The sequence below is a fragment of the Alosa pseudoharengus genome, unplaced genomic scaffold (genome assembly GCF_046254945.1).
Source record: "Alosa pseudoharengus isolate Yale_2024_CS ecotype anadromous, Long Island Sound unplaced genomic scaffold, YU_APseudo_1.1 YU_APseudo_1.1_scf_3, whole genome shotgun sequence".
Taxonomy (NCBI): domain Eukaryota; kingdom Metazoa; phylum Chordata; class Actinopteri; order Clupeiformes; family Clupeidae; genus Alosa; species Alosa pseudoharengus.
The window spans coordinates 35,219,608-35,247,334 of record NW_027468718.1 but is presented as its reverse complement, the minus strand read 5'-3'; the positions used below and the strand labels follow the sequence as shown (position 1 = coordinate 35,247,334).

Here is a 27,727-nt window from a genome sequence, read left to right as displayed (position 1 = left end):
CAGGTCTTGCATAGAAGCCAATAAGGCCATCTGTGTATTATTTGAAATTTTAGGGTATGTTTATATTTTCTTCACACAGGATGTTAGTGTGCCGTGGGACATTTTAAGTGTCAAAAGTGTGCCGTGGCACAAAAAAAGTTGAAAAACACTGGAGTAAATAGTAGCCCTACAGAAGAGTCTGTATGATTGTCCTTCGTGAACAGCAATTGCACTCCTGTCCTACAGTGGCAAGCGTGAGCAGACTTTAGCTGCTGTCTGTACTTTGCATGTTAGCTAACCGCATACTCCCACAGTTGGCCGCAATGCCCGGCTTCAACAAATATTTCCGAAAACCGCTCTTTCTAAAGCACACAGTAGAAGAATATTGATAATTGTGAAAAGATCCTGTCAGAATACAGTCTCTACCAAACTCCCCGACAAGCGTGTTAGCTATGTTGTAACGTTATGCATAGACAAATATGACAAGGGTCCCCACGTGAGTTGCTAAGTTAGCCAGGTCGTTTTTATAACGCTGGGACGTGCGTTGTCGTTAGCCATGCTTGAAAGTCACACCCGCTATCTGTCACAATGATAACCGACCTCAGGCCAGCGTCGGTGGTGTTGTGATGTGGACTTGCACCTTAAGAGGTAAGCTGAATTTTGAGACTTGTCTGTACCAAAGTTAGGCTACGATAACATTAGTAAATTGGCTACATACTAGCATCACGCTACATGCACACCTACCCTCTTGTTTGACACCTGACCAGTGACCATAGACTGTATAACATAGGTAGTGACACTTAAAACTTGCACGTCTCGGCGCAATTTGACAAAAATAATTTTAGGCAGAACTATGGCACATCATGTCAGCATCTCTAAATCTAAGAAATACTGTGGAGGTTTCTTAGCTGTCATCTAAGTTTTACATTTAACTTACTTCAATTCCTCTTTCTCTTTATCTGCAGCTGTGACACTTCAGACATGACAAAAGACGACAGCATTTCACTTGAACCGAACTCCTAATCTTAAACAGAACCACGATGACCAGCATATCCCATATAGCTTGAATATGACACCCTCCTGATCAAACCTGGTCACTCCCATCTCCTCCTCCTCCCCCCCTTCCTCCTCTTTCTCTCTCCTTCCTCCTCTCTCCTCATCCTACCCCTTCCTCACCAGCCATGCTGCGCCTGACATCCCTCAGACTTTGCACGTCCCAGCGGCGGTTCCTCCGCTTGAGCCCGTTGTCTCGGGACCAGGTGATGGACCAGCTGCAGGCGTGCTCAGGCGAGGACAAGGTCCTGGAGGTGGTGGGGCGGCACAAGGCCAAGCTGTCGGTGGGCCATGTGGGCTGCGCCATGGGCCTGCTGTGGCACTTCCAGAAGGAGAGGCCCGAGCTCCTCCGCACCATCAAGCAGGTGCGCCAACATCCGCAGTTCCTCACGCTGCGTGTGCTGGCCGAGAACAAGATCAGCCAGATGGACGACAGCATGGTGGTGGACATGCTCTACGATGCACTCAGGTGTGGGGCAGGTGTGTGTGTGTTGTGTGTTTGTGTTTGGACAGACTTAGGGTAAGGTGGACTGTGTGTCCAGGTTATGATGAACGATTGCCACAAGTCTGGAAGTTAAAATATAATGAACACTTAATTTGACGTGATGTGTTTTTCACAGACTCCGTGTGGAACCCCATGATTCCCTCATCCAGCAGTTAGTGACAGAGGCATGGAACAGACTAGACAGGTGAGTGGCCTATTCAATCCCCTCCAATCCTGTATCTTGAAGCATTTAGGATTGGAAATGCATTTTGAGCATTCACAAATAAGCTGAGTATTGCCATGTCGTCAGTGTGTTGAGCTGTGGGCCACCTTCTCTCCCAGGCTTCAGATGCCCACACTCTCCAAGTTCTCTATCTGCCTTAATGATCAGTACCTGCAGCATAGCACTCTGATGGGTGAGATTACGGAGATTGTCAGACAGAAGGTCCACTTGATAAACGATGCAAGGTGGGTGCTGGTTTTCCTCTGCTGTTTGGTTTTGTTAAGACATTAAAATTCTCTGTTTGACTACAATAGATTGTGTGGACATACCTGGCATCAGACAACTTAAATAACCTCTGTTCTCCAGACTGAGACCCCACTGGAATCTTTGCATGTGTGTTCTTTCCTGCCCTATTGGAATCAGTGAAATCCAGAGAGATCCTGTTTCCTCCTTTCCTCCTGTTGCCTCCTCTGCTTTGTGCTTTGTTTGTGCTGTGTGTGCGGTCATGGTGCTACCTGTGTCCATTGCTGCCCAAGTTATAGTGTCTCCTAGGAATCTCGATTTATTTATAACACCTTGTAAGGGCGGTTCATGTCAGCATCGAAGTCCATCAAAGTAAAGTCCACATTTACATCAGCGATGGAAATATTGATTGCGTTTTACTTTTAGATTAAAATAGATGAATAAATAAATAAATTAATTAATAACCTACATCGGCCCCTCGGCCCCTCTACTCTCCTCAGGGTAGAAAGTGTGTGTATGTTCCTCAGTTCCTCTACCTAACGGCCCCTCTACTCTCCTTAGGGTAGAAAGTGTGTGTACATGTATGTTCCTCAGTTCCTCTACCTAACGGCCCCTCTACTCTCCTCAGGGTAGAAAGTGTGTGTATGTTCCTCAGTTCCTCTACCTAACGGCCCCTGTACTCTCCTCAGGGTGCTCACTACACTGATGATCAGCATCTCCTCCCTGTCGTCGCCTCGGCTGCGGGACGCGCTCATCAAGAAGGCTGACGTCCTGCTCGACTCCATGAACCCAACCAAGTACAACAACCCACGCCGTGTGGTGCGTCACATAAGTGGAACACACGCAAGATTATGACGTTTCCTCTCTCTGTATCACTTTTGATACTGTACGCCTTATTTATGATTGTGTCCTTTGTTGTCTCTGGACACCCCAGTGTATTGTGATTCAGTGTACTGTCAGAGCGAATCCCCCACACGCATGATTGCCATAACATTTTGTGAGTGCAGTGCTTTCTGATTGCATCTTCACATTCCTGATTGTTAAAGTGTTGCGGATGCAGCAGTTTCAGGTTTCATGTTCAGCTTCTTGTTTGTGTCAGATTCTTGTTGTGTGTGATTCATGCACAAAAGCATTGTGAGTTGTAGACAGATAGGCAGGTATTTAAGAATCAAGCTCACAATCATGCATGTTCCTGTTGCTGTGATATGTAGGTAAACAACTATAAATCATGAATACTGTTTTATACCTTTACACCAGTCTTTTTATTCTTCCACCTTACCAGATACACTGAATAAACTTCATAATCATCAGACCTCCCCAATTTACATATGTAAAATTGAAATCTTTGTTATGTGTTCCCCGTGCACCAGGTGCAGTTCATGCGTAACTCCAAGCACACGCACCGTCCGCTGCTGGAGAAGTGCAACCGCCTGCTGCTGCTCAACGTGGCGCAGATGAGCGCCGAGGACATCTCCATCATCACGGGCCTCTACCAGACGCTGCAGTTCAACAACTGCGACTTCCGCCTGGCCTCCCGCCAGCGCCTGCTGGAGCTGGTGGACGCCAGCAGCGACCCCGTGGCCTTCACCAAGCTCTTCGCCACGCTCGGACCCATGGCCAACCAGGACACCCGCGAGAGGTGAGGGGGGGGGGGGAAGGGGACCGGCCGGAGAGACTCAAGGTTCATGTTTGTGATTGTTGTTGTGGTTGTTGTTGTTTATGTGTATTTTGGGAGCTTTTTGGCAACATGTATATAGTACAGTTGAGAGTGACAGGAAACAAGTGGGAGAGAGAGATGGAGATGGGATCAAGAAATTACTTCCTGTTAGAATAGAATATTGCACAATGTGTCACACGTTTAGGGATTTTGACTGATGTTCAAACATATTAATGCTGCCTAATGTGATTAGGTTACATTAGATCATGGGGTCAAAGGTCACCTGACCCCCAGCCTGGCTGACACCAAACCAGTCTCATTTGAGGATAGGTCTGAACACTCTCAGTTCATTTTCGATGCAATCAGTGGTGAAATTACAGAAGTCCTCATGAAAGGACCGCAAACACATCGTTCTTGTAAATGAAGGTTTTAAACACAGTTTTTTACTCAATAAAAATAGATGTCTGTATCTTATAATAATGGTCAGTGGAACTTTTGGTTATATGCAAAGTGATTTCAAACGCTGGTTATCATTGTGTAACGCCCGCTCCCATCCTGGATAAAGTGTCTAAAAGAATCCAGGCTGACCCCTACATTCTAACCATCTTACTCCTGACCAACACATTCCGACTCATTCATTTAGCTGACACTTTTGTCCAAAGCGACTTAAAAAAAATACAGAACAATCTGGTACAGTGCGAATAGGTAGCGTAATAGGTAGCGTAATATGTAGCGTAAATATGAGGCAGTAGTGTTCTAATCCAGCGCTGTGCTGTGCTGCTGTGCTAGGCTGGAGGGAATGGCCTTGCTCCTGGCGGATGAGCTGAACGGCCAGCAGGCCCTGGCTGTGGCAGAGACTCTGGAGGAGCTGCAGTGCAGGAACCCCCAGCTCATCAACAAGTAAGTATTTCTGTCCTCCTCACAGTTTACAGTTTTGAGTGAAACACAGATTCCTGTATACATTGTACTCTATATGCTGTGCACTGAGGTTTGATAAAGTACAGATTATTTAAAAGAACAGGCACAAGAAGACAACTGAGAGGATAAAAAAGATGCGTCCAAAGTCAGAAAATCTCTTGAAGAATATGATATCCTAACAACAGTCGCATCCATCTGAACTTTTTAAGGGGTGCGTGTATAACTATGTGTGGGAGGATGTGAGTCTTACTTTGAGTGTGCCCACAGGTTTGCCTCCATTCTGCACAAAAACCTGGACCACTTCCGTCCAGTGGAGATCGTCAGGGCGACCCAGACCCTCATGGTGCTGCACTACCAGAGTCCGGACATCTATAATCGCCTCCGCACCATCATGCTCAAGTGAGTTCTAAAGCCAAGAGGTGTTAGAGGATGCTAACATACAGACCATAAAGAGGAGAAGAAAAAAAATATATATATATATTAGATAACATACACACACACACACACACTCTCTCTCTCCATGAACTCCTCCATCCTCGCTCGTCTCCCCAGGTTCCTGCAGTCCAGCGTGTTCCCGTATGAGGTCACCATGCTGACGCGCATCCTCTCCATGTTGCCCTCCCCCCGGCTGGACGAGACGGCGCTGGCCCGCGTGGAGGCCGTCCTGCCCCAGTGCAACCTCAACGACCTCAACACCCACGCCCAGGCCATCGCCAAGTGGCTCCGTCACGACCCCACGTACCTCCACAGCACCCCCAGCCGCTATGTCAGGTGTGTGTGGGGGACTCTGCCTGGGTTGGGGGTATTAATAATTGAATACACTTTGAGTTGGTGTAACTGTAAGAACAGTTTGGTCTTGGATTTGAAACTGGCAACAGTTGGAGCATGTTTTTGTATGTCATTGGGAAGTTGGTTCCAAAGCTGAACTGCTTAGTTGATGCAGTTTGTTTGTTTATTATTTTTTAAGATGAGTCCCATTGAGATCTAAATCTCTTTTTCATGGAAGCCCTGGAACACTAAATTAGTTGAATAAACAATAGACATGGAGTTTGTGTAGTCAGCAGGTAGATTTCACTCCCTGACCCCTTAAGAGATGCCACCACCCACAGGGTTTGGCCTTGCTGCTAGCACATCTGCCGCTAGCACATCTGCCGCTAGCACGTGTGCCGCTAGCATGTGTGCCGCTAGCATGTGTGCCTCCCATGGCTGACGTTGTGAGTGGGAGACTTTGTGTCTGCCTTCTCAGCTCTCAATTATTTATGATTGATGTGAGTCCTTAGATCTTCTGTACTGATTGCTGATGTTTGCTGCCCTGTTATAACGAAAATGTTTCTGTTATTGATCCCTGTAGTTGAAATGGTAGAGCAAGACCCTAACCACTGCAAGGTCATGTGTTTGTTAGTACTGTTACTGATAAAAAAACAGCCATCTGTACTGTAAATCATAGATTAAAAATGCCTTTGAATTGATGTGTGAAAATATGAGACATGAGGTCTTCTTTTCTCCCCTGTCCCCCAGACTCCTCCAGAGCCTGATCCGCTGCGGCCATGAGAGGTTGGGCCACGCGGACCGCCTGGAGCTGCTCTTAGAGGAGTTGCGGTACCTGTCAGGGGAGTGGTTCGAGGAGATGCTCCTCGAGGAGTCGGTGGCCGCATGTCGGAGACTGGTCGACCAGATCGCCCCGGGCAACGTGCCGGATGTGGCCATCTTCCTGACACGCACCAACTACCTCAGCCCGCACCTCTTGGATCGGATCGCCCAGGTGGCACTGGAGAACATACAGCAGGTGCCTATGGCCTATGACTGACTGTTAAGCTATTGGCAAGCTTAACTTTACATGTCACAGTGTCAACTACACAAGTTACAACTTAGTTCTACTACTCAAAATACAAATGTATTATTTTACATTCTTTTGCCAAGTTATTGACTATATCATATGGGCTTTTGCGAGCACATCAAATTGCATGTAAACACTTTCGTTGCAAGAAGGCTATAAAACATCTGTTTTTCACACAATTTTTGCTGGGTGACCTTTCTGTTGTAATGTTTGTGCAATTGTCACTCTCCTGTAGATTCACTTCTCGGCCACCTACGCCACCTTGTTGCCTTTCGCCGTGCTGAACTATGACACGCCACTAGTGGACGAGTTATTCAACGCGTGCATTCAACGCCTTACCCCACATATCAGTAAGATCTCATGCATATTGGTTATTATACTACATATTGGTTATATAATACTGCATTTTTAAAGGAAATATACATGTTTAATAGATTCTTGCATATAGGAAATAGGAAATGTGAAAATATGTTGTTGAACTTGTTCACACACTAAAAGTGATAATAGAATAGTATCACACAGTAGATTTTTATTCATATATTTCTTGAAGCACAGTGGAGTCTGATTTATACAATTCTGTAGGCCTAGTGGAATGGGATTCAGATGGTCTGTTGCCATTGTTTATTTATTTATTTATTTATTTATTTATATTGTTGTTTATATATTGTTTATTTGTCTGGGACAATGCAGCATACATATTTACATACATAAACACAATATCACAATATGCCATAACAATATGTGTAGATGTGTTGCATAAAAGGCCAATTGGCTAATTTGCAATTAGCAGAGTGTAAGTTGCATCTTTGTCTAGTTTGAACATAAAAATGCACTACGTTGGAGTTTAGAAGCTACTGAAAGTACAAATAGTTCTGAGGTTGCAGAGTGAGATGCAGACTTCCAAACTTACGATAAAACATAAACTCAGCTGGTGCAACCGGCTACTATCTTTGAATTGGATGAGCTGTATGTAAATGTAAATCTCTCCCTCCCTCTCTCTCTCCCTCCCCCTCTCTCAGGCTCGTTTGACCCTCACCTGCTGGTGCTGCTGGCGTACGCGCTGGCCCTGGCCGACTACTTCCCAGAGGAGGTCATCAAGGAGATCTTCACCGTGGACTTCCTGGCCAAGCTGGACTCCCAGCTGGAGAGTGAGTATGGACGCCCCCAGGGCACCCATGACGTCCAGGCAGTAACCCATACAAATATCACGCATTCAACTCCCTGGCGTCCTTTTAAAGGGGACTGGACACGCAAAAATAATGTATTTAATATGCATTTTAGCAGTTGTACCTTTTAATGTTAGTTTCTTAGATTTTTCAAAAAATGTTAAAAAAAGACTTTTAGTGACTCTCCCTCTAGTAATTGTCATCTCTAGGACTTCATTAGCAACTATGTTGACTCCTACTCTTGCATTTCTGTTGAGTTGATTTCACTTTAGCAGTGAGAGCAGGCGCGCTCAACTCCAAATCTCACAACAATTTCGGGTGCGAGCCAAAAGGTGAATAGAATAGAAAAACCGCACTCTCAAGTACATTCTCTTTACTTATTTATTAATACCATGTCCACAGACGTGTTTTGGCCTAAGCCATCGTCAGTGACGATTGATTTCACTTTATCCATGACGGCAAGGCAAGTTTAGATGCATAGCACACATCATATACTGGGGCAATTCAGTGTGCTTCGCATGTTCATAAGTGAAAAGCTGATCTAAAGTGTGTGTGATGATGTGTATAGTGTGCGTGGCTTACGGTGTGCGTTGGGTGTTTTTATGTTCAGCGCTACCGGACGCCCTGAACATGCGGATCCGGCTCCGACTCATGGAGCTGAACCGGGCCGTGTGTCTGGAGTGCCCCGAGTACCAGGTGCCCTGGTTCCACGAGCGCTACTGCAAACAGCAGCAGAAGAGAGGTAGGTGTAACCGAGGTCGTAATTCGTCTGCCGCTCGCGGCCCTCGAACCCGCACACCTCCACACACACACCTCCACGCTCACCTCCACGCACACCTCCACACACACACCTCCACACACACACCTCCACACACACACCTCCACACACACACCTCCACACACACACCTCCACGGGAGTCGAATGCTCTAACCACTGAGCTAAGAGCCCAGGCTTCCAACTCAGCGGTTAGAAGCGTTCTTAAGGTTAGGGCTGTGAGGATTTACACGGGCAACTAGCACGCTAGCTCATTTCGCCTCCATTACACTCACCTTCCTAAATCCTCACTCCCATCCGGGTCACCTCACCACTGTAACCGAAGTCGTAATTCGTCCGCTGCTCACGGCCCTCGAACCCGCACACCTCCGCACTCACCGGCATGGGAGTCGAACGCTCTAACCACTGAGCTAAAAGCCCAGGCTTCCAACTCAGTGAGCCTCACTAGGGCTGAGAAACAATCTTATGCCGCTCCTGTGTGCCTTTAACTACAGGAAATGGTTCTCATGTCTCGTGTGTTCACTACAGGCAATGGTTCTGTGACTCCGGTCCAGCAGCAGATCCATAAGATGCTTGGGGAGGTTCTGGGCGGGATCAACTGCGCCCGTGTGGCCGTGCTGACTCCATACTTCTACACTGTTGGTAAGCAAGCACACTCTCCACACTTCTATACTTCATACTTCCATACTCACTCTACACTCACTCCACACTCCTCCACCATACTCCTCCACACTCAGTCCATATGCCATACTTCTACACTCATTCCATAATCCTCTACACACACTTAACACTCTACTCTTCTATACTCCCTTCACACTCTTCCACTCTCATACCACACTCCTCTAAACTAAATTCCATGCTTCATACTTCTATACTCTATACTCACTCCACACTCTTCTACACTCTACTCTACACTCACTCCACACACTCCACACTTCTTCTCTTCTATACTCACTCCACACTCTACTACACTCATTCCACACTTCCTACTTCTACACTCCACTTCCACACTCATCTAAACTAAATTCCATGCTTCATACTTCTATACTCACTCCACACTCTTCTACACTCTACTCTCTGCACTCACTCCACACTCTTCTACACTAATCTCTACACTCATTCCATGCTCCATACTTCTATACTTACTCCACACCCTTACTTCATTCTCTATATACTTCCACATGTATTCCACTCTACACTCCATACTTTATACTCTCTCCCCATTCTCCTTGATGTGAGGTTTGTTTGACTGGCATGTGTTGTGGTTTCTCCCCAGACTTTGAGTGTGTGTTGGACCGACAAGGCCAGCCGGTGCCCTACTCCATGCCCAGCCAGCTGCAGATCAGCGAGGAGGGCAAGGTCCAGTGGGCGTCAGACACTACCGAGGAGAGGACGGAGCTCCCCGCAGGAGCCCAGAGGTACACACACACATACACGCACACACACACACACACACACATACACACACACACACACACACACACACACACATACACACACACACACACATACACGCACACACACACACACACACACATACACGCACACACACACACACACATACACACACACACAGACACACACACACACACACACACACACACACACACACATTCTCGCACTTATGGGACGTACACAGCCCAGAGGTAGGTACGCGCACACACATACACACACACACACGCACACGCACACGCACACGCACACGCACGCACACACACACACACACACACAGACACACACACACACATACACACACATTCTCGTACACAGCCCAGAGGTAGGTACGCGCACACACGTACGCGCACACACACACACACACACACACACACACACACACACATATAGGTACACACTCACTCACACTCACACACACACACACACACACCCGGTCAAATGGCAAAATGAGGAAAATATTTTCAGTTTTTCACCACCAGAAATTAAATGCTATTCCTTTCAAAATTCACTTGACCAGAGGGTCGTTCAAATTCGAAAACATTAGCGAATGTTAGCATTTGCAAAGTTTTCTGCTTGCCTTGAATTCTCCACAAATATTTGTGAACACTCAGACAATTTTAGAAGGTAGTTACCAATGAAATGGATTGTTTGATAAAATTTGGTTTGGTAAAATTAAAAAGTGAAAAAAGACAAAGAGAAAGGTAAAAAGAGAAAGTGTTCGCTGCGAATGTTCACCTCTGTTGAAGGAATTTGAACGTAACTCTAGTCAGAGCATCATAGTATCAGGTAAAGTAACAAAATCCACAAAGTCACACAGACGGTTAATCTGACCTTTGTTTTTGCTGTCTTCTCTGCTGAAAAGAATTGCCCTTGACTTCCTCGGCCCAAGGTCGTTCTGCAAAAACTCTCGGCATAGGAAAGGAGAGGTCCTTTTAAGGAAAAGGCACTTGGAAATTCTTGGATACCATGTCATCCAGGTAAAGTAAAAGACACTGGTGTTTGTAAATATTTTTATTTGGCGATTTTTTTTATATATAGTGTGTGTGTGAATATTTATATTTGTGTAGTCATAAAAAACTGCAAGTAAAGCAGCTTGCATTTTTAGCATCTCAGTTATTCATAATCACCATTACCCCATTGACCTGTACAGACTGGACATTTTTGGATGAAATACATTTTTTTATTTAATTTTATCATCTTACATAAATGTATGATTTACTTTAGGATGTTTAGCCTGTTAATATTTCTACTATTTGTTTAGACTGTTATTTTCACTGTAAAGTACTATTTGAAATTATTTATGAAGACTGTTATTTTCACTGTGAAGTACTATGTGAAATCAGTTATGAATACAACTTCCTCCCTAATTTCGTGACTTCCCAACTCTGATTCAATAGATCCCTCACTATGAATGGAACTCTATGGAGCTGTCCACTCACGATGCGTGGCAACAGTACCTAAAGAAGAGGATATTCCACGACATACCATGAACTTCTGACAGACATGAATATATGCACATACACATATTTTTTTATAAAGGTCCTGTAGTTCAGTGCATTGCCACAGGATCAAGGTTGGACATCATTTGAAGATGACCATGCTTACGAGCAAGAAGGGGAGACTGACTGGGGATTAAGTGCACCTTGCAGTATGGTAGTGAGACTCATCCAAAAAACGGACGATGCCTTGGGAAATATATTAAATCATGAGTGTGAATCCTATGTGCTAATATTGAGTTTGACCACTGTGCTAATATCGCTACAGAATGTTTAATAAAATGTCTGATGCTCTTTTGTACACATTTCATCAAAAAGGCCTGCTCTTAACCTTCAGCAGTCAAGGCAAGCAATATATATGTATGGACGATCACATGAAAAGCAGCATGGTCAATACAACTTTATTTTTTATAAAATAACTTACAACAGAGTCTATTTAAAGTGAAAAGTCTTTTTTAACAACATGTGGCAGTGTCCTATACTAAACCTCTGCTGGTTTATGTTGAGAACAGTGGTCAGCATTTCAACACTGATTGAACTCTGCATGATGCATCTGCTAGGCCTATCACAGCAGAGTAAGAAGGCCATACCTCCACCCCACAACACATATTTATTTTTTTTAAAGAAAGGAAGAAAGATAATGGAATATTAGTGTGAAACCCCAAGCCACTCACTCCACAGTGTACCAAAACAGAATAAGTGTAAAAATGTGAACTGGTTGAGTTTGTAGTCCTAAAGGCAAGAAGTGTATGTTGACAATGATGCCCTCTAGTGGTGCTAGTGTGTTGGTATTAGACATTCCTGAGCCAATAGGTCCTGCTCAAATTTTAGAGTCCGCTGGCGTAATGCTTGTGAAATTATGCAGGCTACATGACCACTTTCCTCTAAAGCATCACTAACAGTTCTTGCTGAAACTTTCGGAACAAATCTCATCTCAAATGCTCAAAATTAAGCACTTAAACTTAAAGGAATCACTTGTTCAGTCGAGCATGCAGTGTTGCCATGGTGAAACTCCAACAAACAAAATTGTTGAACAAGAATGTTCATGAAAAATGGATGTTGTGCTTCTACTATTTTCACATTCAGTAGGCGTACTGGCGGACAAAACACCAACCAGCATTTTAGTAACAATCTATATCACAAGTATCCTTGATTCATTGGGCCTTTAGCGGTGTGTCCAACTTTACATTACTCAGTATCAGGACATAAAGCTCCCAGGCTTTGAAAGATTTCTGATAAACTCAAGCACAGAGATGTTCCTTGCTTTAAGCCCTGCGATACTACACTGTCAACTTAGTTGTGTGCTTACACTACTAATTGTGATGGGTATTTTTCCCAATGTAACAAGGATACTGTAATATGACTTGTGTGCTTTTCTTCTGGTATGTTTTGCCTCTGGCCCTATGAGAGCTATGTGTGTGTGAATGAGAACGGAGTTAGAGTTTGGGCATCTTGGTGGGGTTGAGGCGCATGGACACACAGGAGGCCCCTGCCGCGTAGCGCATCTCTCTGATCAGGCCCGTCCACTGCTTCTTGTCCTCCTCGTACCTGCAGGGACGGACAATGAGATGGAAGTGAGACGGCAGTGAGACTGGTGGCATGATAGGCTTCATTCACTTCTATTCTAGGAAGAGTCCCACAACATTAAACATAAAACATTGAAGGGTTCTAAGTAGCAATTTGCCTTATTCACGCGGCGGCCAGAATGAGGCTAAAGGGTACACTGCCAAAAAAAAAGCTCACCGAAAAAGAAGAAGGGTTCACTTCAGTGAGTTTTTTTTTTTTTGGCAGTTTGCAATTACCACCACCATCTGCTGGACTTAGGTGTAATGGCAAGTGTTCCCTTTAGCCTCGTTCTGGCCGTCGGGTGAATAAGGCAAATTATATGTGAAGTTTTCCTTGAAGAGTACAGGTGATTGAAAATGCGCTATGAAATACAATTATAACAGAGTTTAAGTAATCCAAACTAAAAAAAAAACATAATGAACCGCTCTGTGCCAATGGACCCATACTTACTGCCAGATGTCTGTAAGTTCTGTGGGAGCGCACTCCTTATCGTCCGTCTCGACAATGGTGTACCCCCCCAGGGTGAACAGGGCCCCCCCACTGCTCACCACGTTCAGAGAGCTCCGCTCCTGGGGAAAGTCTGGGAAGGCCTCCCACCTAGCCGGGGGGGGGGGGGGGGGGGTTAATTCATGGTTAACTAATTAAGAGAGAATAAAATGTATAATTTGTTGCTCATTCCTCATTCTTGGCTTTAACGCCTGTATGTAATGCTCATATAATGCAAGTCACTTTGGAAAAAAGCGTCTGCTAAATACCATGATCACTCCATGATTACTCTTTTATTCATATACTACTGGGCTGTTGTGACAAGTAAATTTCCCAGCTGTGGGATCAATAAAGTCTTATCTTATCTTCTCTTATCTTATATTATAAAAACCATATACATGTTCTCCATACATCTGTAATGGGTGTGCCTCACACACACACACACACACACACACACATACATATACACATACACATACACACACACACACACACATATACATACACACACACACACACACACACACACACACACACCAAGAGCACGTACTTGTTTGTTCCAAAGTCATAGGCCTCACATGAGTTCAACAGCCCACTCTCGTTGACCCCTCCGACCACGATAATCTTCCCCTTGTGCACTACCGCGCCGAACATGGACCGACCCGTCTTCATCCCAGCCACCTCCTTCCACTCGGCCTTCTTGTGGTTGTACACAAACATCTTGTTGATGTGTTTGCTGTCGTCAGGGGGAGATAAATGGAATGTATTCAAAATCCCAATAGGTCTTAGATTTTTAATCAATACGTCTGAAGCTTTAAGTCTACTGGGATTTTTTTTGGTGTCATATTCATAATATACCATATTCATTCAAATATTAAAAAAAAGTCGACTGACCCGTCATCTGTCTTGCCTCCTATGGAGTAGATCATTCCGTACTGTGAGATGACACAATGGCCGTGAGTCCGCAGGGGCGGCTTCTTGGTCTCACTCCACTTCAGTTTACTGTACAGCACATGGTCAGATTAGTCACTACATTAATGTGCACTATCTATGATAAACTAAACATTATATAATGATTTATAATAAACAGTAAAATGAAATGCTATAGGCAACAATATTGTATAATACTATACATAAGGAACAACAAATATGCTGTATATAAATTAATATCTTGTTCCATTCTTACTCAGTATCATAACACATCACTGAGTCCAAGGACTCGTTGGTCTGTAGGTCTTTGCCACCAATAGCAAACAGGAAGTTGTCACACTCCCCCATAGCGAAAAGACATCTGGGGGAGGGCATAGGGGGAAGTGCTGTCCAATCAGCAGAAATGGGGTCCAGCTGAAAGAGCCACGCCCATTTTGGTTAGGCTCTGTCCTCATTAGATATCTAATGTGACAACAGTAACATTTCTTATAATGTCCCTAATATACCTGCCTCACATACCCACAATTTAAAATGTCAACATTGCCGAGATGCATTTGAACAGAATATATCACAAATCTATGGATGGATGGAACATTTTAAGATTTTAAGCAGGCGCACTAGTCAGTTTATCTGTGAGTTCATCTGATCCAGAGGCCAACTGCAGCTAACACTCTGTGAGGTACCTGATAGAAGTAACACTGGAGTTGGGCATCTTTGCTGTCGTCGTCCACAAACAGGCCTCCGACCACGTAGAGCTGGTTCTTGGCGGAGATGAAGCTGACGTGATTCCGCGGTATCTGCTCCCCAATGGCGACTAAGGCACACTCGTTCTCCACCGAGTCGTACGCCACGGCCGCTGTGTCGTTGATCATCAGGATCATGTCCTTGACGTACATGCCGAGCCGGCGCGTGTCGTTCAGGTACCCGGGCAGGCCACCATCCTCCTCCTCCTCCTCCTCCTCCTCCTCCTCTTTCCCATCCTTCCCTTTCTTCCCTTCCTTCTTCTCGGGCAGCTTCCCGGCAAACGCGTCCTTGATGACCTTAATCTTCTTCATGACCTCGGGGTCGGCTTTGATGATGTCGTCCGTCTCCACCTTCTCCTTGAAGTACTTCTCCGGGAGCAGGCGAAACCGGATGTGGTCAAAGGCGTCGCCCAGGGTCTTGAGACGGTGCTCCTTGTCCTTGCGTACCCAGCGCATCAGCGTCTCGAAAACCAGCTCCTCCTTCTCCACGTTGAGCGAGTCCACGCCGATGATGGCAAACAGCTCGTGGGCGGCCAGCTCCAGGAAGTCCTTCTCCTTCGACAGCATCTCGAAACGGTCCGTGATGTAGTCCCGGGAGGCCACGGCCAGCCGGGGGCAGTTGAGAACCAGCCCCATCCGGTAGATGGCCAGGCAGTTGCCCATGGAGAGCTGCTTGAGGAGATAGTTGGCGCACACGGTGAACACCGAGGGGATCTGGAAGCGGTTGGCAATGGCAAAGACGTCCTGCACGTTGTCGTCGTTGATGTCGATGTCGGCCGAGTACAGGTAGTTGATGATCATCTCCATGATGGACGGGTCCACGTTCTCCAGAACCACGTCCTTGTTGCCCTCGCCGGACACTCCCTTCTCCTCGTCCTCGTCGAAGAAGAGCTCCCTGAAGTAGGGGCTACAGGCGGCCATGATGAGCCGGTGGCAGGGCAGGCTGCGCTCACCCACCTTCAGCACGCAGTCCACAAACTTGTTCTCGTTCAGCAGCTCCTTGAGGCCGTCCTGGAGAAGCGTGCTCTGGTAGAGGCGCAGGTCCTCACGTATACTCCCTGGCTCCATGTCTCGGTGTGTGTGTGTGTGTGTGTGTGTGTCAGGCAGAAAGCAGGGGGGGGTGAGCGTGAATAAGCGGAGAGGAGAGAGGGTCGTGGAGAGAGTGGTGGAGTAAAGGAGGAAGGATCCCCTCTCTTACAAGTGGAGTAGTGGCTTGGGTAGTCCCTGGTGGAAGTGAGCAGAGTCCTGAGCAGGTGGGAGAGAAGAGAGAACCGTCAGAGCAAAGGGACGGAGCCACTCGGGTCTGATCGTCTGGTCCTCTGGTCTTGGCACAATGAAGAGGCAGTTGGGCAGCCTTGGAGGCAGTGGGGCAGCCCGAATTGTCTCCCGCACATTTAACTCCGCCGCCTCTAAATTTAGCGAGGCCGTCATAGCCGGCAGGAATTCAGGTTGGCCGAATCGGAAAACAGACGAGGACACTCCGACAGCTGTCACGGAGTGAAAGAAACAACTGCTGAGCTTAAGTCACTTTGTGAGTGTGTGTGTGAGTGAGTGTATTTATGACGGGGTGCATTCCCCAGGAGAGAACACGTTTGCTCTAACTGCCCTTTACATCACTCCATGAGCAGCAGTAGTAGGTGATACCAGAAGCTGCGGGGTAACAAGGGGCAAAAGTGAGCGTAGCGTTGGGGCATCGGCATAGCACAGAGGCTGAGTCTGTCTGCCTGAGGGTCATTTACAGAATGAGAGGATGTATGTGTTTTTGAGGAGTAGTGAATATATGATGCTCCTATATGATGGAGCAGGTGAGGCTTGAGGGTTCAAGATGTCATTGGTTTCTTAATGCAGTGACTAAAGCACAAGGATGGCTGGCATCGTCACCTCAGATGATGATGATTCATCATTGATAATCACCCTGTGCTCCTGTCCCCCTTGACACCTCACACTGTAATTAGTTTGTATTTAACCATGAGTATGATTTTCCCAGAGTCTGACCTTCCAAAGCATGGGTCAGTGAGCAGCTGCCAGCCCGACAGGTGACGTTTGTCCGTCCACTCTAGCTTTTGGTGAAGCACTCTGGCTCTGCACACACGTTTGTAAATAGCTCCGGGATTATTGTTAGCAAAGCATTGCGGCGGGCTAAAGCAAGCGGATGACTCCGATGACCCCCCACCCTCGAGAACTCCACTACTGTTCGAGAGCATTTACACTAAATCAACATATCAACAGGATTGACACAGGCACAGAACAAGAGGGTTTAATCCTTTACAGACTTTAATGTATGTGTCAGTAGCAAAATAACAAAGCCTTTTCCTGTAGAAATCTATACAAAGTACAATATACAGTTACATGTAAAAATAACACAAGACCTGAAGTATAAATAAATAACCTCTCACACAACAACACTTTATCAGCAAATGCCACTGACATTCATAATAACTCTATAGTTTACATAATGACCACCTGTGCACTGACAGACATAATTAAATATTTTACTGAACATTCAATTACCAACACAGACTTAACTGTGGTAAGCAAGTAACTACCATAGCATCCCATTAGACCACTGTGCAGACAGCCGTGACCCCGTGCACTAGACCCCAGATTAGCAAGAGGCCGAGTCTGGCAGGGATCCACACCAGATCAGCGCCGCGAGTCACAGCCGGACCTGAGCCAGACTCAGCCCATGACCTCCCAGAGCCCCTGTAGGGTGAAGCCGTCCTTCAGCTTCTCTATGGCCAGACCCAGCTCCTCAGAGAACACCGGCTCCCGGTCCTGTTGCTGCAGAACAACAAGAGCAGGAGGAAATCACAAAGGCTCATACAGACAGACACACACTTGCATGTATGAACTTGTATGGCTATTTTATATTTAAGAGGTGTTCTCTGGGTCACACTTGGATGGTCGCTTATAGACTATGTACAGATGCTCAGATCTGTACATCACAAACCATCGGTTGAAAACTGTCACAACAATTTATGGTTAAGGCTAGTATTAAAGTTGGGTTTGGTTAATGTGATGGTCAGTAATTGTTATGGTTAAGGTTTTTATTAAAGTTGGGTTTGGTTAATGTGATGGTCAGTAATTGTTCAACAACAATTTCAAAAGCTTAACTTGAATTTCAACAAATCACCTGTGTGTCTGTATGTAAATGTGGAGTACACACATGCAGTTTAAATGAGTGTCTCACCTTATTTCCATCAGCAAAGTATGCCTGAAGAGATAGCAAGGGTGGGAGAGCGTTAGAAACACACACAAAGAGAGCATCTTTGACAAGTCTACGATTGCAGGTCAGGTCTCAAGGGGCTACATGGTTTAGTGACACCTGACTCCTACACTAACCTAAAGCCATTTGGCAAATGATGTGTTTGAAGCTAAGCAACATCAGTTTGTGTTTGTGGGACATTGCGATACTTGGCTATGGCACCCTTCTATTTTGAGAACATGGAAAACGAGAGAGAGAGAGTGAGTGTGTGTGTGTGTGAGAGAGAGAGAGTGTGTGTGTGTGTGTGAGAGAGAGAGAGAGAGAGATAGAGAGAGAGAGTGTGTGTGTGTGTGTGTGTGTGTGTGTGTATGTGTGAGAGAGAGTGTGAGAGAGTGAGTGTGTGTGTGTGAGATAGAGTGTGTCCAAGATAAAGAGTGTGTGTATGTGGGAGAAAGGGAGATATGCTTACAGTGAAAGCATCTGTCTGCTCATCTGGTTCGATCTCCACATCATCAGGAGGCTGGTCCACGGTCAGCTCCTCCAGTGGCTGAGGCTTAAACACAACAACAACAACAACAGTTCATATTGTTAGCCTACACGACACATTAACACAATCTCAAATCCCTCATTAACCATTCCCACCTAACTAACTAGCTAATGTTATGTGATGTATGTCATGTTGTGTATGTTATATTGTGTCTGTTATGTATGTTATGTTGTGTCTGTTATGTGTGTCATGTTGTGTCTGTTATGTGCTGTATGTCATGTTGTGTCAGTTATGTATGTGATGTTACATGTTGTGTTATGTTATGTTGCGTCTGTTATGTTGTGTATATGTATGTCATGTTGTGTTGTGTTATGTTATGTAAATTCCTTATAGGTAACTAGTGTGAGACTTGACCACCAGGGTGCACAAATGTGCAAAAGTCTTTCTGGTAAGTACTGTAGATTACCATCTAGTGCAGTGTTTCTCAAACTATGGGCCGGTCCGTGAGGAGCCTGTTGGTCCGCAGAGTAAAATTATGTCCGTTGCCATATTATGTCATCGTCTGATAATTCACGGCACAATGTGCACATGTGCTAATTTCACATGCATACGTGTGTACAGCAACAACAATAGCTCAACAACAATGATGATAATATATGCATCCTGTATATCCACATACTGTAGATCTCTGGGCCTATCCTTAGACTGGGCCAGGGGTGTGGGGGGAGCATGTGGGTGGGCCTTAACACCCCAAACTCTGACATGAGGGCCTTGACACCCCATTGAGTCTGACATGAGGGCCTCAGGTCAAAAACGTTTGAGAAAGGCTGATGTATGTGTATGTGGATTGCAACTTGATGCAGCATGGCAATTTTTTTCCAACTAATGTGATTTTATCAGCGCTGGTCTCAAAACACTCAAAACCCCCATCTGCAGTGTTGATAAGTAATAGACTACTTGCACGAACGTCTCTACACTTATTTATTTCCGATGGCGTGTTGTAACGGCATCTTCGGTTATATTCTGCTCCTTACCTCTTCACTCCGACACTGAATATCTTGAATATATTTGCCCAATGATAACAATTATAACACGCATAAAATCTTTCTATATCGTAACACACCCTAATGCAACACCCAACCGGGTCTGTGTAGACACTAATTACAAGCGGCAGGTTCAAACACACATGGCTCCACCGTAAACAAATGAGTGTACAGAGTGCACGTAGCCTATTATTTGATTAATGTCAGTGGGCTCAAGTGATGCATAAAAATTAATCTGAGATAAAACACCAGAGACCACAAGTTATGAATTTCCTGAAAATAAGTGTTATTATTAAAGAAACACTGTATAGTATTTTTACTTTATAGTATCACATCGTGCTGAAGTTATGTCCTGTATGTTATGTCACATGTAAACTACTTTCAGTTGACCACTAGGGTGCACTAATGTGCAAAAGTGGTTCTTGCATGCACTGGACATCAGTGGTTCTCATCTGGTTTTCTGAGGTTTTCCTGGAGTGCCGTAAGGCAAAGCAAAGTGTCCCGTGGAATTTTGAGGAACCCAATGCATTTTTGCTGCAGGTTCAAGGCCGGGTTGGGTCACTGCGTTCTCCCTTTGCTACAATCATAGTCAGTAACTGTAAGTCGTTGTGCCTTGGCGTTTCAGTTTGAACTTAGCCCCGAAAAGGTTGCAAACCTCTTCTGTAGATTACCATCTAGTGTGCGTGGGTTGAGAACCATCTAGTGTACCATCTAGTGTGCATGTGCGGACTGCAACTAGATGCAGCTTGATGATTTATTTCCAACTAATATGATTATCAGCTTTAGTTTCAAAACACTAAAAACCCCCGGCTGCCGTGTTGAGATAAGTAATTATTAGATCAATGTCAGTGGACACGAGTGACGCACCAAAATTAGTCCAAGAGATAAAACACCAAAAACCACAAGTTATGAATTTCCTGAAAATATGTCTTATTATCAAAGAAACACTGCAGTATTTTTCCTTTAAAATAACAACTTCAAGCTCATTTTGATGGCAGACTGACTCATAGTAGGGAGAATAGTATCATTGTCACTGCATATTCGGAACACTTGATGTTACCCTATTTAACTTTGTTGTATCATGCAGCAACATCACATTTATCGTCACTTGCAGGACAGTCTGATAGACTTTTGTGAAACCCTATATGTTGTGAAATTATAGTAAACGTGTACCCGTGTACAAAATAAACAAAAGCACGCCTCTCAGTGTTGAATCACACATCACACTTACCTTCTCCTCCATCTCGTAGTCCACGCCAAAGATGGGGTTTGCAGAATAGACCTTGTGCAACGAGTTGATCTCTTTCACCGCGTCCTGCAGTTTGTCCATCGGGTCGATCTTAAAGCCGAGAACATACCCTCCTGTCTGTAAAAATTGAAATAAACACAAAAATATATAATCAACAGGACATTGACCAATATGCTGCACGGGTGTAATATTATCCAGAACACAGCATGGCAAGCCTTTAATCACCATCATGTGTTGTCAGTGACTTATGGGGATTGTGTCTGAGCGGTGTGTTGTCAGTTGTTAGTGACTTGTATGTTGTCAGTGACTGTGTGTGTGTGCGTGTGTGTGTGTGTGTCTGTGTGTGTTGTCAGTGATTGGGGGGGGGGGGGGTGGGGGCTGGTGAAGTGTAGAGTGGCCGTACCTGCTGCGAGCTCTCGATCACCAGGGCCAAGCCAAACTTGGAGTCTCTTATTCTGATGGAGCGCTTCACACAAAGACAAACGGCAAAATGCACACATTCAGTAGATCCACAACAATAAAATTGTGTTCCTCTCTCTCTCTCTTTCTGTCTATCTGTCTGTCTCTCTCTTTCTCTGTCTCTCTTTCTCTCTCTCTCTTTCTGTCTGTCTCTCTCTTTCTCTGTCTGTCTGTCTCTCTCTCTGTACACTGCTGCAGCGCATACATAAAAAACATAAACATAAGATAAAATGCTGAAAGAAGGCACGTTTACAAAATTATTTGAGGATATGCTAATTTCACATATTTTTCTGATCAAAGGCTTCTTTTGGCTTGTACGTGAAAGGCACTTGAATGCCGCTAACATTCTCCTGATGAAGCAGAGTTGTTTGGCATACGTACTATCTGTAGATAGGGAATGCTGACGTTGAAGCTCTCGTTCATGTTGGCGTGCCACACAATCCGGACATTGGTAATGAAGAAGGTCCCCAGGTTGCCCTGAAACACACCATAAGCCAGTCTGCTTACAAATTCTGGTGCTGAATCTGAATGTTTCATTCTTCCGATTAAAAGAAATTAAAGGTGAAATGCTGTGTCATATTGTTTCCTGTCCCAGACTAAACAATTACAAGACCAACCATTGCTGAACCACTTTGAGGGATTAAGGACAAGGTCTTTTAAAAAATAAAGGTTAATCAGAGCCAGTCAAAAAGGTCAAGGTGATTATCCAGTCCCAGCTATGTAAATGTGAGACCAACAATGTAGCTTGGAGCCAACTGAGCCCAACACTACTCCAGTCAACCAAAACACAACCTTTGATTGACATTTAAGGCAACCACCTCTCGCCAGAATGGTGAGATTCACTTTTAAAGTCATTTTTAGATATAAACTTTTTTAAATCAGTCACGGGAAGCCCAGGCCCCATACCTGGTCACTGGACAAATTCCACACTCCGTTGATCTTGTCGTAAACTTGCTCTCGTGGAAGCAGTCGCAACTGTTTATTCTGAATCAAAGCTCCCCTGAGCTTCAGGTCCCGGTACATTTTAGAGGTTTCATAGGCCCTGCAGGAAAATAGACAATTACATTAGTCATCAGAGCAACCTTTACTAACAACCACTTTGTTATAGTTAACAGTAGTTAAATGAAGGCACTTCTTACACTGTAAGTGGCCAGTACTAAAAAATGTAGAACCAATTTCATCAATTACATACACAACCTAACTGAAACTGAGATGGTGAATTATATTGTAATTTCTGACAATTTAGAGATACTCATACTTAAATGTGGACAATACATTTTTGTCTGTTTATTCTGTTTGTATGTTTCTGGGCCTTGTGGAGTTTTTTTTTAAGAAACATTGTCACAAAAGAAGTGAAAAGCTGCCAAAGACATGATAAGGAACTTACCTGTGTACAGCGATGACAGATGTGAACAGTCTTGGGCTGCCTGGTACCACATTGGTGAAAATGAACTCGAATCTGGTGTTGTTGGACTTGGTTAGTATGTACAGAGCTTCTGTTTGTCCTCTTAGTTTCTGTGTGTATACACAGCAGTGTGTGTGTGTGTGTGTGTGTGTGTGTGTGTGTGTGTGTGTGTGTGTGTGTGTGTGGTTGGTATGAGAGAATGAGAGAGAGAGAGAAAGAAAGAGAAAGTTAGAGAGAACACCAAATTAAACTAAGAAATCAAATGTGACAAAAATTACATAATGATAATTTGACATACTGAATTGGCTGTTCTAGTTGTGATGTTGATGATAGTGTTGTATCCCACAGCTGTGGAATAGAGGATAGCATCGAGACGAGTAACTCTTGGTCAGTACAACTGTATACCAGGCTACATCAAATAAATTGAAGAATGTTCTGTTGAATGCCAGTCGAGCTGGGGTATATTGTAGCTACTTACAAAGGTTGACTCTTGGTAGAGCAAGTGAATGCCAGATGATTCTTAGGTTAGTCACCAAAAGTCTCCCTGCGAAGTTAATATTTAATGATATAGTTAGCCTGCCAGTGCCACCCCACAAGCACCAGTACAGTGTAATGCAAGTATCAATATGGTGCTGTTGTCTATACTCTAGTCTAGAACACAGAAGCATGTTCATGTTCACAAAGGCACGTTCACTCTTACTAGTTCGTTGAAAATGCAGGTTACTAATGTGCAACTCACCCATTCAGAAACAGGTGTAACGTTATGCTGGGTGAATCGACATTGTTTACAGGTCTAATAGACAATCAGCTGCAAAAAGCAGCAAAATGGCATCACTTTAGCTAAACTGTAAGTGAATGAGTGGGAAGTTAACGAAGTTACCTGTTGGCACGTAAACTAACACCAGATTGCACGCATTGTGAACTGTATCTGTATTTAACGGTACCTCTGTCACCATTGTTTCCCTTCGTGTCCTCAATAGAATCCAAGCAGTCAATAAGAACTTCTCCGGGCCTCGTTTTCATTTGTCTATAAAATATTTAATTATATTGTCTGTTATTGCCACTAAGCTGCATTTACCTAACATGTGTTAGAACATATAATGCTTTCTATAGCATTCCTCCTTCAAAAAAATGTGCTGGTGTTTTATGGTAGCAGCTAACGTTGATTTAGCATATTTTGGTTAACGCCACTATCTTGGTTGACAGCTAGAATCAAGAACTCACTGAGCAGTGATGTCGAATCTAACATCTCGGTCTTCCCATAGCACATCTAAGACAGACGCCATAATCAGTCGATCAGAATATCTGTTTAGTTAGTTCTAGGGTCAGTCAAATCTATTCCCAATCCTTCCAACAGTTAGCTTCTAGCTACAAGGCAAGCTTAATCCGCGTCTCTGCGTCACCACGGCAACATCCCATCTATGGTGAGCGTTGAGGGACAAATAAAGTCCAGCCTAGAAGATGTACTGCACTAACGTTGAAATAGTATTTTGGACATGACACTGCATTGCACTGCATTGTAAACTAGGCCTACATTAGGAAAAATGCAGTGCATCTTTATTGTAAACAAAGATTTTAAGAGTCATGAGAAAAACAGACAGAGGTCGGAAGATGGTGGTCGGCCAAATCGGCTCATAGGCCTACTTAATATGTAATAGACTAAATAGATGGAAATGAGCCATAGCTATGAGGGCCTTGAAGACCCTCGAAAATCAGGCAATTTATGGCTGAAAATGACTGAAATTGCAATGGCTACCTTGATAATTCTAATATGATATGAACAGGGTTCTAAATTAACTTTTTTGATCACCAGCCAATGTGGCTGGTAACTTTCTAAAGTTACTAGCCAATCAGAATTTCTATTAGCCATTTTTTTTCTGGTGAAAATAAGAGAATTATGAGTTTATGAGATGAGTGTCACTGAATGCATTTGGTCATTTTATTAACATTGTTGCCATGAATACATACCACAAAATATACACAGAAAGTGCAAACACTTCATTTCATGTTTGGGATCTCATCTATCTATCTATCTATCGATATCCTCCTCCCCTGCTTCATTCCTTTTCTCACCCCCATAAGTCTGTCCCAACCACTGCCGCATTTAGTTTAATCTTAACTTAATAAAAAGGAGATATCAATTATCATCAACAATGACAAGCCAGCTAGAACCTGCCACTCGTTTTCTCTCCCTCTCCTGCGCACTCAGACGCGTTCTCAATTAAATGGAGTAGCATAGGGCCTATGTTCAAGTTGGATCTTTATAGAGAGGACCTGAAAAGTATCATCTTTATGTAACATGCTGTAGGTGCATGTTGACATTGTATACTTTCTCTAACAAGAGTGAAAAACAGTTTGCAGTACAGCTACTATTTATTGGCTAAATGTTGGTCCCTCCTCTGTCTCTTGGTGCCCTATGCACAGTGCGTGATGCGTGTGGTGGTGGTGATAACTGATCAGGTGTGCGTGATGCGTGTGGTGGTGGTGATAACTGATCAGGACTTTTTAAAACTGAAAATTTTCGCCTACAGTACAAGCTCCTCACGTTCCATCTTCAGCTAACTCAATAGACAATAAAATAAACGATCTAGCTGCTTCAGGTTTTGCGGCCGTTACATGACATCAGCCCCCCACAAAGGAAATAGGTAAACACAATGCGTTAATATTTCGTAATGCATTGTGTTAGGTACTTTTTACTTTACTTTACTGGCTAACTCCCTCCTCTTTCGGTCTATGCTCCCTGCTCTGGCTCCGTTCATTCTTCTAATTCCTTGTGTTTTCTGGTAGACGCTCCGTTCGTTTCCATGGTCTCTCGCGCTGGTTTCACTGCAAACTGCGTGCAGCCGACGTACATTAGCATTACGGCACAGTGGTCATGGGAAATGTAGGAAGTACTGCCAGGGGATATATGACCGAAAACAGAGCCTTATGTATCATGCATGTAGGCTAATGCCTCATGCATCACCGGCCAAACTGGCTAGTAAGTTTTTATTAACACCCGCCAAAATTTATTTTAACCCGCATTTGGCGGGTTGGCGGGTGTTAATTTAGAACCCTGGATATGAACATAGCTTTTTATATTTCCATAGAGCCTGGGTTCCCTAGTTTTACAGACCAAAAGTTGAAGATGAAGCATTGAAATTAAGAGGATGTAGGCTACTATAGACCTAGTACCCTGTAGTGAGACGTTATAACCTGGTTTATTATACCCCCCAAATCCCCATAAAGACCCCCCTGTCACAGCTTGTGTTATGTGTGGCCCAATTAGACAATGATTGTTTTTGAATTAGTAGATGTTCCTCTCTCCAGCAACAGTAAAAGCATCCACCAAAGCCACTGTACATGTGAGATAATGGCTCATAAAAATGACCAAAATGTAGAGATAAAAATTCAGCTTACAGTGGTTCTGATAACCCCCCAGTAGGCCTACACCTTCTTAATTTCAATGCTTCATCTTCATCTTTTGGTCGGTGAAACTAGGAAACCCATGCTATATAGAAATATAAAGCTTATGTTCATATCTTTATCAGAATTATCAGGGTAGCCATTGCAATTAGAGTAATTTTCAGCCATGATTTCTTTTCTGGGTCTCCGAGGGGGTCCCAGAATTCTATAACGAAAAATAGCTGGAGGGTTTTTAATTATGGCTGTTCATAGTTCCTACCTATCACACATACAAAGCAGTAAGTGCAAATCTTAAAATAATTTGTGCAAACTAGTCTTGACCACACAGTGCAAAAAGCACATAAGTCACTCAACATGTCCGAAAACAATGTCAATCAACATATCAGTGCCATCAGAATGATATGTTTCTGTGTGACTCTTATGAATAAGATAGTCAAAATGCTTAGCATATGTTGCCAGTGACCCTATACACTATAAATCTGTAAGCATTTTCTTATAAAAATCCACAAGGCTGCAGTTATTTGGCACATATCAGTTTCATCAGTTAAAAGTTACATATAACTGTATGTGGGAGACTCAGATACATATTTATTTTAAACCTTTACAGTAGGCCTACTGTTTGGACTGCAGTTGGTTTTAGGCCCTGTCATTCATTGTCATACATCACTGCAGTTCTATAGAAATAATATTATATACTCGACAGATTACATATGGCGAGGTGTTCAAGGTAATGACTGAAGCAATGAACTACTAATGCCTAGTTGTTATTCAACAGAGACCTGTATAATGTAATTTGACTAACATGACATAGTAATGGATGAGGTGGACAATGGATGGTGAAAAAAACAGCAGACAATTGTTCAAAGCATTTGCTGTTCATTAATGAGAAATTGGTTTTACAAGTGAGTAGGTGATGTGGAGGTTGGACAAGTAGTTTTGAGAATCCGAATATCTTGAGGATAGAACCTCCTTCTGTCTGTGGCTACAGAGGTATCTACCTGAATGAGAATGAATTAATGAATAAATAAATAATTCTGTTTACTCTGTTAAAAAAACTGTATTAACAACAGCAACTTCACATGTTGCTTCATCTGCATCAACCGTTTTCCTGTTAATGTCAAGTTAAGCATCGTATAATCTCCCACTGTCTTCCTGAGCAGAGGAGCCTGTACAAGATACAGAGATATTACCCACAGTGTTTTTTAGTCTGTGTGAGAATGAGGGGGTTCAGTACGTGTGTGAACATCACTGAGAGCAGTAGTGAGTGTGAGAGTCTCAGAATGGAGGTGGAAAGACTGGTCCCATTTTTGCTCTTGATCCTCATCAGCGGTGTGAACTGTCACCAGGACCTGGGGGACTCATTAATATTTGAAAAGACTGGAGAGGATGTTGTGTTTTTCCATAGGGGCCGTGAGGCTGCTCATTACTACGTTCTATACAGAGTTTTTACAGAGGGAGACCTG

General features: G+C 44.1%; 3 protein-coding genes across 3 annotated transcripts; 1 reads left to right on the top strand and 2 right to left on the bottom strand.

The window, feature by feature from the left end:
* Nucleotides 1-293: 293 nt before the first annotated feature.
* fastkd1 (FAST kinase domains 1) lies at nt 294-11,668 on the top strand. The gene is made up of 17 exons (XM_076264147.1): nt 294-627; nt 945-1,501; nt 1,653-1,721; nt 1,859-1,984; nt 2,672-2,801; nt 3,353-3,621; nt 4,429-4,539; nt 4,825-4,956; nt 5,110-5,328; nt 6,076-6,343; nt 6,630-6,744; nt 7,414-7,542; nt 8,171-8,302; nt 8,864-8,977; nt 9,612-9,753; nt 10,653-10,767; nt 11,188-11,668. The coding sequence occupies exons 2-17, from the start codon at nt 1,161-1,163 to the stop codon at nt 11,278-11,280; spliced, it is 2,505 nt and encodes an 834-aa protein (XP_076120262.1). The 5' UTR covers nt 294-627; nt 945-1,160; the 3' UTR covers nt 11,281-11,668.
* On the bottom strand, nt 11,669-16,333 carry klhl41a (kelch-like family member 41a). The gene is made up of 6 exons (XM_076264148.1): nt 14,952-16,333; nt 14,525-14,682; nt 14,233-14,340; nt 13,889-14,074; nt 13,303-13,449; nt 11,669-12,834 (listed from the first exon to the last, which is right to left on the bottom strand). Exons 1-6 carry the CDS (start codon nt 16,077-16,079, stop codon nt 12,723-12,725), a joined length of 1,839 nt encoding a protein of 612 aa, XP_076120263.1. The 5' UTR covers nt 16,080-16,333; the 3' UTR covers nt 11,669-12,722.
* Nucleotides 16,334-17,284: 951 nt separating this feature from the next.
* Nucleotides 17,285-24,244, bottom strand: bbs5 (Bardet-Biedl syndrome 5). Its single transcript, XM_076264149.1, has 12 exons — nt 24,084-24,244; nt 23,804-23,886; nt 23,338-23,403; nt 23,158-23,207; nt 22,842-22,969; nt 22,361-22,496; nt 21,836-21,931; nt 21,399-21,461; nt 20,978-21,112; nt 18,686-18,769; nt 18,202-18,225; nt 17,285-17,792 (listed from the first exon to the last, which is right to left on the bottom strand). The coding sequence occupies exons 1-12, from the start codon at nt 24,143-24,145 to the stop codon at nt 17,691-17,693; spliced, it is 1,029 nt and encodes a 342-aa protein (XP_076120264.1). The 5' UTR covers nt 24,146-24,244; the 3' UTR covers nt 17,285-17,690.
* Between the last annotated feature and the right edge of the window lie 3,483 nt (nt 24,245-27,727).